We start from the raw sequence: 12,580 nt of genomic DNA on the forward strand, positions 1-12,580 counted from the left end.
AAAGGGTTGGCGCCTTCAAGCATGTTTAACCCCGCCACATTATATGTATTCTATGTATTCCTGTCCCAAGTTAGGGCCTGTAATTGTGTGGTTGTCGTTTATTGCTGTTTCTCATATTTGATTTTCGTTTATTAGTTTGTATTGTTTGTTCGTGTGTTGTGCCGTTGCATCATCGTCTAGGTTAGGGAAGGGTTGGCGCCTTCAAACATGTTTAATACTGCCATTTTCTTCGTGTGTCTGTCCAAGTCAGGAGCCTGTAGCTCAGTGGTTGGCGTTGGATAAAGCGTATCATATTTTTTTCTCGTAAATTGTTTTGTTATAAATTAGAACGTTAGTTTTCTCAATTGAATTGTTTCATATATTTAACGTAGATGCCTTTTATAGCCGACTATACGGTATGGATTTGTCTCGTTGTTGACGGCGATATGGTTCCCTATAATTGCTTACATCGAATTCGTTTTAACTGTGGTTGATAGTTGTCTTATTGGCAATCCTACCACGTCTCCTTACTTTTATAACGTTGAAGATATACTGATTCAGTGGTACGCGTCAGGCTGTATCTGACTGTATGTCATAAACATATATACACACCACATTTTTCTAGGAGATATGATCTTAACAACCGTCCTAGAACAACCTTGTGATAACAGATAACATATAATCAGTGTGCTATCATATGATGTTCTTTTATACTTTTCAGAAATAAGTTGCCAGAATTTTAAGCATTAGATCGTTAACAATATAAAAAAGAAGATGCGGCATGATTAACAATGAGACAACTACATGTGCGTGTATCGTCAAAAGATGTAGATGTAACCAAACACAAGTATCAATACGGCCTTCAACAATAAGTGAAGTCATGCCACATAGAAAGCATTAAAATGTTTTTTTTTTTCAATAAAATATCGATTTTAAATGATGCATATCCAGGTAATATATTTTATCAGCGCTATTGTTCGAATTTTCAAAGACATTGTTTGAATGAACCTTTGATATTTTATAAAAAGCCTGGCAATTTGTATACTTGAAAGCGCTTACAGGGTAATTTCTATAGAATTTAGATTTTAAATTTAAAGTGGCATAACTCCTTTCAAACAAATATTTGGCACAGAATTTCGAACTTGTCCGAGACAACAATGAACATGTGTATGCGTACTTTTGTACTTCTAATTAAATAATAAGAACACACTCAAATGTTATGACTACTTATAGACCACTGGGTCGATGTCTCTGCTGGTGGACTGATAGTCCCCGCGGGTATCACCAGCCCAGTAGCCAGAACTTCGGTACTGGCATGAAAATACGGATTTAGTGTTATTGAAATTTCCTGTTACAAAATGTTTGAAACAATTTAAAATTAAGGAATGTATCTCCCTCATACAAAGCTCTGATACCCTGCCCGGCTTTGGCTATACGTTTTTGCATTTTTGGCTTATAGCTCTTCATCTTTTTAATAAGCTTTGGATTTTCAAATATTTTGACCTTGAGCATCACTGAAGAGACATTGATTGTCGAAATGTGCATCTGGTGCAGAAAAATTGGTACCGTTTATGTTATTAGAGTTTTATTCAAAATACCCCAAAACCCCGAGAGTCGGAGATTTTACGCTAAGGGGAGAGGTTAGTTTGGATAATAGTAAGTACAGATATTATAAGCAAGGATATTTCGGAAAGTGTTATGTATGCAAACTGAAAAAAAAACCTTCCTTGCATAAAATATACCGATAAAGGCAGTACAATCCGTTTACCACTCTCTACGGGTTCCCTACCAAACAGCAGTGTCAGATAGGAACGATTAGTGCTCAAATAGTTTTTTTATTCTTTCCTCCTTTTTTTTACTAAAATATTTCCCCCTTTCTATACTTCTCTCAATTCTAACCGAGTAGTGTGTTGAAAACTTGAAAAACATTCACTGATTTTTATGAAAAATCATTATATAGGAGCAAATATCATATTATTGTTTATTGAATTTTATAGAAACAAACGATAGTATTTCTAAAACGATTTCTTGTAAAACCAATATACGTATAGCTTAATTAAGAAATGGTCGATCAATCTGACGATGAGCATGTTACTTTTAAATACACCCTTTGTAGCTTCTGAACGTAATTTTAAACCCGCCTATCAAATTACATGTGTTGAGCACGAGATTATGTTCTCCGGTGCAACCTTTCAGCTAAACGTGTAACGCAATCAATTGCAAAAAACAATTAATTTTCAAATAGGCGTCAATGGTAGCCTTTTTCGAGATACAGACTTTAGAGAGTTGATTTTAATAACCAAACCTTGCTAGAATTAATAAAACAAATTATTAGGACAGTATTGTTTGGTCCAAAAAATATAGGTTCCCGTGGCTTTTTTTTATGTAATTGGTACTTATCTCCCTTACCTATCAAATTGGCACTTAAAACGCGTGTCCCATTGTAGCGTAGAAAAGACTTCTCAGTTCCATTAGGGCTAAGAAAATACATTATTTTGCCTTTGGTATAATGCAGAGTGCACGAAGTCTCTAATAATAAAAAAATAACGGGTGCACATATCGACCAATCAGGATAAGCCATACTCATAATTCTGAATGACATGTTTCTTCATAAAATGGCTGCCCCCATAATTTCTAATGGTTGATTGTAACCTATAGGATTGACACGTGAATTAAAACAAAACAAATGCCTAGACGTAGTTCAAGCAAAATAATACACAAATGTGTATGCTATGGTTGGACAGGAGGGAATAGATTCCGTAAAAATGATATCAATTAAATATACCGATGTAAAGAAAAGATTTATGGTAAATGAACATGTTATGTAAACCATGATGTATCATTTAATAGATATGCACTAGCTAAACTTTGTTTTGATTGACCCTACAAACTGACAAAGGACATGTATTGTACTTGTGTAGTAAAGAACTATTTCCGACTGGTCAACATTAAAAAAAAGTGTTTGCATTTGTTTCGTCTCGCCTCTCATATTCTGACGATAGTGTTAAAATGATAAAACAGTGGCAATAATCAAACGTTAAGTACTTACTGTAAATTCAGAAATTATTGCGTGCATTTATTATTGCGATTTTGTCATTTTAGACTAAAATGTGATTTTAATTTTTGCGATATTGAAAAAAATCCTGTTTAATTCATATAAAAAATTTCAAAATGCGAGTTTAAATTATTGCAATTATAACCCTGTCGCATTTTTCGCAATAATAAAAACATCGCAATAATTTCTGAATTTACAGTATTGAAAAGTAAAATAACAAAAATACAAAACTCAAAGGATAAATTCAAATCGGAAAATCCCTTATCAAATGGTAAAGTCAAAAGCTCAAACACATTAAACTTATTAATATGATTCTCTTTGACACTGTCTGTTTAAAGCGGTACAGATCAGAAAAAAAGTTTACTCTTTAACAAATCAGCTAAAAGTTTTATATACTATATTTAAAGAAAAATCAAGCTTCTCAATGATCAATGTTGGTGTTTGTCAAACTTCAATATATCAAATGAAACTATTTCTGCAAATTGTGTCGTTAAAATGTCTTGACATATCTATTTATTTTGTCAATAGGTCAAAGTAAATATAATGTGAAAATTTTATAAAAAATAAACGAGACAAATCTATTTTAGTCAAAGTGTTGGGTACCACGTAAGGAAGCCGTTGGACTTTGAGATATGAAGAATACATGACTCGTGTATTTCAGTTTATATTTTTTTTATGCGACCGAAGTGCAATTTAGGTAAATTAAGTTAATTACCACTAATATGTACTTTAAAGAGGCATTTAGAAATGTACATGTACAACGATTTTGACGGTAGCAGTTGAAACATTATTTAATTTTTTTTTGTGTTTAAGTTTTTGTTAATTCGCTCCTATAAAACACAGTGTGACCCCATATTTGTCTTGCGATTCAATAATACAGTCACATGAGACACGATATGCAAGCTACATATAGCTTATGTACATGCGATATGACCGCAAATGGAAATCAATTGTGCATGTACTCAGAGTGCTCAGTATTGCAACAAGTTTGATGTAAAAATGTGAAACAAGCAAAGTCAATAGAAAAAAGTATGTGTTAGCTTGACAAATATATCAATATACAGATAAATAGATATTTTACATTTTAGTTCTACAACAACTCTTTCAGTGTATAATTAACATGTATAAATATTTAGAATTGATAAGTCATATACTTACCAACACAAACATCAATGTCGTTATCAGTCTCATCATCCGAAATCAAGATCCATGCATATCATACAGTATAAGGCATTGTTGGTGAAAAAAAGACAGATTGCAAAATTTGCCTCGTCCGACCATTGATGTTGCTAAGTGATTACTAATAAGCCATAGGATTAGGTTAATGTGCCGAGTATGTATTTAGGCAATGAACTCTCTTCATCTGGTTTGCATGTCCTAAGGTGATAAATATGACTCCATGCTACAAAATAAATCATTTGTAGTACATATTTGTACAGAACAACATATGACGTTATTCCAATTATGACACCCCAAGGGTGACTGGGGAATAGAAGTATGGTTACCATTGGTTTTCCTCCGACCGGCAGCAAACCCTTGCCAAAGTGGAGCGTCCGTTTGGCTGTGCGAGATGTATAAATTTGCAGCCACGTCCGTTCAGAATGGGGACGTTAAATCCGATGTCTCGTGTAAAGAGACTGCCATGCCCTTTGCACGTTAGGAATTAACCCTTGCAACAACTCTTCGAGGGGTCCGTAGGTGACCTGTTGCAAGGCTAAATTTCTGTCCCTATCCAATATACCCTCATTTCCCGTGGCAGTCTAAATTTCCCCGACTTTAATCCTTGACGCCTCTATTACAGAACCTACCTATTGTATTTATTGTAAATTTGTTCTCGTCCTGAATATGCATGCAATATCTGCCACTGGACGTTAAGCAACCAACAATCAATCAATCAATCAATCCAATTATGACAGGCTAATTGAAATTGCATAAGTAAGCTGGAATTAAAACAACATTTATGACCGAATACTTCTTACTTTTAGGTTCAGGCACCATTCATGTAGGGTGGAAAAATTAAGCATCACACTAAAAAATTCAAAACAGAAATGAAACATTGGCTTTACAGCTTACACGCAAAAAAGAGGCGAAGATGTCCAATGCATATAGATATTTACCTATACATAAAAAATAATGAGAGTAAACAAATAGTTTTCTTCGATTTTTAAACTATTATACGATTTTTTATTCATTCGTACACGATTAAAATCATCAACCTGACTGTATACTTCTAATGTATAGTAGTGTTAGTGCATCCTTCAGAAGAATTTGGTGGTCAGTATACGTAACAGGGTCTAATAAAGAAAGAACTGTCATTTGGAAAAGTCTTCACTACAGTTTAAGTACGAGTGTCAATGGATAAGCGATGGTTCGTTAAAAGAAACTTGGATGCTATAATTAATTGCCAAAGGTTAAGGTAACATATAATGCTACTACAAACTTCTACATCGGAGGTGAAAAGTGGGGGCACGGAGGTTGATGCAAAAATAAAATGGTACAAAAGAACATTTGTTCCGAAAATAACATTTGTCTATGCACATTTGAACAGTCAATGCAACGACCATGAAAACTTAGATTCCGCTACAGACGAATGCCTGTCATTAGCGCACTTGTCCCTTTTGGACATCAACTTCTTTCCATCTCTAGTCTTTTTTCAAGGTGTGTATAGTTTTGTCGATCTGATGAGTCAAAACGTTTTTAACTGATTTTAACAATTTTTTCTTATGTTGTGTTGTACCATCACTGTTAAGGTTATGGGATGGTTAAGCACCCATAAGCATTTTTCATCAAGTCATACGCTGTTTGTGTCTGTCCCACCTGTTTTTCACTTTTATAGCCTTCTATACGGTATAGGTTTTACTTTTTGTTTAAGACCGTACGGTGACCTATAGTAACCTACTACTAAGCTGTTGTGTCTCTTGTGGAAAGTAGTCACTTTGACAGCCAAACCACATTTTCTTATATTTATATTACATGTACATGAACTATAGATTACGAACATTAATATACATTTATGTAAATAGTCCTACTATAATACACGATCATAATGACAGAATATGAACTGTTGAAATTTAATCAAAAGCTGTTTTTGGAAGAGAGATGTAGATAATAATATTACCAAGAGAACAATTGACATGGTGACTTACTTGGAAAGGCAATGTTGACAAATCTGCCGATATTAACATACATCATATTAAAGCAAAGGGACGGTGCTTTTAATTTAATAACTGTCCAGAAACAACACATTTTAGATAATGACAAAACAATGGCTGTTGTTGAAAAATATTTAAATGTTTTAATTGAACCTGGAAGAGGCAACGAGCCATCACAATTATAGAGGCTCATTTGTCAACCAAGCTATGAAACTCCTCGATCAAATATATATCCTTTTTTCGTAATGAAACTAAGATACAACATTTGAGGATTTAGATAAAAAATATTCCGTTATAAATTCTGTGTGTCCAATATTATACCTTATTTGGATCAACAGATTGAAGGTATCCCTATGGGTACCAATTGCACCCCTGAAATAACATACTTGTTACATGTGTTATGAATCAGAGCGTATGGCCTAACTCAGAAAACGTTCGTCGTAATTACATTTAATTGATATTTTTAATTACACGTACCGTAACCTTGATGATGTATTTGCCTTAAATGATGAAGAACCATCTAATTAGACTACATTAATTTCTCCAAGTGATCTCAATTTTAAACAATGCATTATCACCACATTTTAATAGCAGTATTTGTCTTTTCTAGATTGAAATATATCAAATTCACAAAGGAAAATCAAAACAAGAGTTTACGCCAAAAGTAACGATTTTTCGTTTCCTATTGTTAATTTTTACTTTTTTGTATGATGATGTTCCTTCTTACGGTAAATTAACGTCCGATTTTGTTAAATAAGCTCATGCCTGTACTTAAAATAGTTTGAATATCAGTGAACGTAATCTATGTAAAACTGGTAAAGTATTAAGCTAGATATTTCGTTACCATATATTTTTTAAAACTTTTACATTCATACATGCAAAGATTTAGTTTTGAATTTTGGCTGTACTAATAAAAAATGAGACATCAAATGATAAGTTTTACGGTTATGTTGTTAATAGGAACAAAACCAACCACTAAATCATAGCGCAAGGTCATGCTTTTCAAAAACTGTTAATGAAGTTTTAACACTTGATTCGTTGGATGTGTACTGGTGGATACCTTAGCCTGGGAGACATGTTTTATGTATTAGTTGTTATTGGCCTTGGACTTGATTTCTATAACTTCATTACTCTCAGGTCGGTATTTTTTATCGTTTATACTTAACATGTGCTGTGATTTCACTGTTACATGTTTTTAAAGGTTAAACACACACGGACATGTTGAACCTCGTAACACTATTTATGTGCCTGTCCCAAGTCAGGAGCCTATAATTTAGTAGGTGTTGTTGCTTGCTGTCTGTTACATTCGTTTTTCATATATTGTTTTGTCATTAGTCAGGCCGTTGTTTTTATCGATTGCGTTGTTTCAAATTTTCTCATGTAGGGGAATTTTATAGCAGACCATGCGGTAAAGGTTTTTCTTATTATCGAAGGCTTTCAGAAGACATTTATGTTCTCAATTATACGCGTATTGAACCATTTCCTACCACATTATCTGAATTAACTTCATCAGGAACTCTCAAACCCAAAGGATGTACAAATTAATTATTACTTGCGGAGACAAAACGCCAAAAATATCATAATAAAACAGAATAGCCAAATACATCCCAATTCAATTTTAAGTTATCATCAAAATAGTTAATTTAAAGGATACGGTTTAGAAGGATCTGAACTATTTGTCAAAATTGACCTTTGATCTATTATAAAAATAAATATAAGTATGTTTACGAAATTGTCGATGATTTAGAGACTGTTTAATTTACGTCAAACGTTAACGCTATTTTTAAGTTTTAATATTTAACGAATCTGATATAAACGATAAAAGACCAAATCATGGAGCTTAACCCAGGAAAGGAATCTAACCTACTCACGAGGGCGGTGTATTCCTTTATTTAAAATGTTTTTTTTTAGGTTTAAAACTGCAAAATCCAATCGCACAATATCCATATATTCATGCCAATATAAAAGTAATTAAATACTTAGCTTCTGACCTATTGTACCCTCAGGGACTAAAAGTCCCCCATCAGAAATAAATACCAGGTAATAGTTATAACATTAACGGTACAAATAATGAACCGCTAATTTTTGGTTAATGTCCATAATATTTATCAAGACGATGTAATTTATACTTTGCACATACATATCACTAATATTTAAGCAACAATCAAATTGTTTATCAGTTTTGAATACTTTAATATTTAAAACACTTTGACGTTTTTGTCTGGCGAACTCAGTACTTCAGCAGTGTTTAATTTTGTGCAAACGTCTTAAAGATTGGTTTTTTTTTCCTTAGAAATTCATAATTTGCAATATATTTAATGGTACAGATTTAGAATACTATAACTGCTAAAAATGTGTTTTCATATAATTCATTATTTCGACTGCTTTCTGAGATTAACATTTATTCCTTTATCTTCGTCCTTAAATACGCCAATGAATCTGTAGTTCAATGAATTTTCATCTGTTGTACATTTTCAATTTCAAAGGTCCTTTAAGTAAATAGTTCTTTCGGATTTCAAAAGCAAACACAATTAACAGGACAATTTATACATGCAGTTACCTGAAATATTTTTTAAATTATGCAAAAAGTTAAAAAAATAGCTATTTTACATTACAGTTATAAGTCTCTCTAGTTTAATATTTGATCACAAGAGTTGTGTATATATGGTTCCCACAGTTACAGATGTAGCTACACAAATCATATTCTCACATACTTGAGTATAAAGGAACAATCCTCCGACGGATATATTGTAGAATCTTCAAATGAAATTTGAGAAAAGCATGATCATTTTTACATGTATTGTCAAAATAAAAGTATCGGCAGGGTGTAGTAAAAGCTGTGAACAATAATGTTTTGCTATGCCTTAAATTACTAATAATAAAATCAATGTTAAAACCAAAAAAAGAAAGAACTTTACAATGCTTAATCAAAGATTGCAGGCTGATAAGTGTGTATGGAAGCTGCGCGTCTCTTTTACATGATATGCATCAGATACGTTCGAATCAAAAACGTTTAAAGGTCAAACGTTTCAATTAATTTGTTGTAATAATTGCCAAAATATTCCTATTTACGGTATTAACAATTAATGTATATTGTATTTTTTTTATATAATATGAGTGAGATTTGTTCAATCAATTAAGTCAATATTGATCAGACTTATATTTTTCTTTATGGTTTCAAATATTTCAAAAAGCTGTTCAGTATTATTCAGTAAATGACTCAATCCTCTGCTTACAAAATGTCATTAAAAAGAAGATAGTGTTGAGCTTGAGTTATGCCTAACAATTAAGTTTTTTATGTACATAAGTATAAAGTAACTGAAACCTGAAATTCAAATTAAGGGTATGCCTGTCAGAAAAAAAAACCTATGCATGTATCGGATTGCATAATACAATTCATGTATGATGAAATAGCAGGTCATTATGAATGAACTTATAGAAATACATTTTTGGCAATCATGTGACAAAAGCTCAAAATTAAGAGTTTATTTGTAAAAATGTATCATACATACTAGTAATGATTATTATCAAATGTCTTTTATTAAGAAACATACATCGCAATGTGATATCAAATAAAATTAAAAATATTTCACCTTCATTCTAAGTAAGAAAAACATTCTATCATTTCCTCGAAACTGTGTTCAATTATTATCTTCAAAATTCTTGCCACAAAGGAAAAAGCAACAAAATACACAAACAAACAATGAACAAGAATTTATATTATAAATCATCATAACATTGTAGGTCGCATTTCTGTAAATATCGACAATGCAGTTTTCCTTTTACGGCTAAAACTACCACTTTTACTATGAAGTTTTCAAAAAAATTGTATCCTAGAATGGAAAGATAATATGCACTACTATTTTTTTCAAAGGTCAAAATATATGGCTGTGCGTCATATTGTCAACGTTTATATGCCCCGAACTTCTAAGAGTTTAAACTAACAATAAATTTCTTAAATACATCTTCCTTGACAGTAGGATTACCACAGATTTCAATATCAACAATATGCATATGTATATTTACTGGTAACATTCCCAAGTTATGTCTCTAAGAGATGAAACATAGAGATCATAACTGGGAACCAGTACGTAAACAAAATTAATTATCTATGAATATTCTATATCTCTCCAAAAAAGGCGTGGTTTGAGAAACAGCTGTATTTACAAAGTGCAATCTATACAAACATTTTTTCAAATAGAAAACTCCCTAAAAACACTAGTACTTTTTCTCACATTAATACTTATTTATCAGAATTATAGCTTTAAAAAAATCACTACATATACTCTAAGTTTTCTTTTACTGCACATTTTATACCCCCTCCCCTGTTTCAGTTTTTTAAAGAATTTGAAAACAAGACTTTAATTATTGCCAGCTTACCCTATTTGCATGTTTTCTGACATGAAATGCCAGAACCTGTTTAAAATTGTTCTGATAACAAATTGAAAGCATTTCAGAATACTGTAAATGTAATGTTTAGCAGCCAATCATTCCAACATTAAAGATTATATAAATTATCCAATCCTGCCTCTGTCTCCAGTCCATATTTATCAATGGAAGTTTACAATTTCTGCCTCAAATGGTCAGTTTAGAATTCTTGCCACAACACTATCATCTCTAACTATATATCTGACATAATTTAGCTAATATATGAACTAGAAGTGTTCAAATAAAGCCATATTTGCAATAGTTGTATGTATGCAGATACCAGTCTGATGTATAAATTCACTTATATACCTATATGGAGTTATTTTCTTTCAGAACCATAGGTCATTCTTTTGAAGAATCAAACCGGACGATACCAAGTTTCAATGAAATTTGCTTCAAGGCATAAAATAATGACTTGTGTAAGGTCATTATTTTGCCTGATTAAAATGCAAACTATAAATTACTTAAACATTTAATTCGTTTGAAAGTTATCGTGTGTTGTTAGTCAATTGTGTTTTTACTTTTTACTTAGGTTTAAGGCATAAACAATCCTTTTCTCCGTTCATTAGACTGAAATACCAAACATCGTTCTTGACGATCATTTTAACTTTCGAAACAAATAATGTGAAGTTTGATAATTTATTGCTACAATAAAGGGACATTATGTGAGATGAATTTAATAATACAAAACTTATCATAAAATAAGCCAGATTTATCACATTTGTGTGTAGGAATTTGAAAAGGGGGTGCCCTTAGCAAGTCTACGTACGGATTAATATTAATAAAACGTATATGCATTTATCATAAATGAAGCTACATACCCCCCCCCCCCCCCCAAATAAGCCTCTGATCTTATTGATTCACACTGTATTGGAAATCATACTTCGACGTATGGGTATTCGTTTTTCGTGTTACATGTACATGTATCACAATTGCGTGTTCTCTTCGTGTCAGTTATTAACCTTTCACATCTATATATATACCATTTATTCTATCAAATGACCAAATGACCAAATATTCTTATTTTCTGTAGAATAACAGACACGTACTCTATAAAAGGGTGGGTGGAATATAATATTTAGTTTTTAATCTCAGCTTGAAAAAAAAAGTTTTCCAGACAAAAGAGAGAAAACTATTATTCTGAATAGTTCGTTAAACATTGTTGAAAAAAATCTGTTTTTCCGCAATAAAATTATCAAGAAAAAAAACCCCAAAACATAGCATCCCTATTTCATTAAGTTGATATAATAAATAACTAACAAAACATCTAATATTTTTATTGTAACTGAATACTGACTTCTAGAGTTTATATATAGACTAATTAGTGAGTTTTATTTTCATATTCTAAATGAGCCATAGGGCGAATTTTAACCTGAACGCAACAGAAAAGAATATCCCACTTTAGTGTGGTCGGTAAAATAGGATGCAAATCCTACAAATCTTTGCAGACAATAACATTTTCGACGGTGTATAAGTCAGATAATGCATATTTTAAGGTTTTTCTTGTCGAGGTGTGTTATACGACAAGAAAAACCTTAAAATATGCATTATCTATAACTTAAAATTTTATAGAAATGACTGCTAACATCTGATTTTGCAAAATTTCCAAGCACAGTTATTGTTTTCTATATAAAGACCTTTAAAATCATAAAATCATAGCATTTACAAGTTAAATGTTTTGTTTTATGACCCAGGGGGTAGGAAATTTTCTCTGTATTTTGCCCCTGGGGCCTCAAATTTCCTAAATTATTCTGCTGTTTCTAGCAATATGGGATATTTAGTACATATTCAGGATAGAACACAATATTGTAAGTTTTGTTGAGATATTTTAGCATTTATAACTTGTATTTTTTATGCCACGGTGACAAAAAAGCAGATTTAGGTGTTACGGCTTACTTTTAGGTTATCGACAGGACAAAAACACCCCACCAATAATATTCAGGAAGGATCTATGAGTTTCAATGAC

General features: G+C 31.9%; 1 protein-coding gene across 1 annotated transcript in view; it reads right to left on the reverse strand.

Moving 5' to 3' along the window:
* LOC127715008 (ankyrin repeat domain-containing protein 50-like) overlaps nt 1-12,580 on the reverse strand; it is a 109,025-nt gene that overhangs the window by 81,139 nt on the left and 15,306 nt on the right. The window contains exon 2 of the mRNA XM_052221034.1: nt 4,193-4,436. Coding sequence (XP_052076994.1) covers nt 4,193-4,228 — 36 coding nt within the window. The 5' untranslated portion in view covers nt 4,229-4,436. The remainder of the gene's footprint in view (nt 1-4,192; nt 4,437-12,580) is intronic.

Source organism: Mytilus californianus, unplaced genomic scaffold (genome assembly GCF_021869535.1).
Source record: "Mytilus californianus isolate M0D057914Y unplaced genomic scaffold, xbMytCali1.0.p SCAF_9, whole genome shotgun sequence".
Taxonomy (NCBI): domain Eukaryota; kingdom Metazoa; phylum Mollusca; class Bivalvia; order Mytilida; family Mytilidae; genus Mytilus; species Mytilus californianus.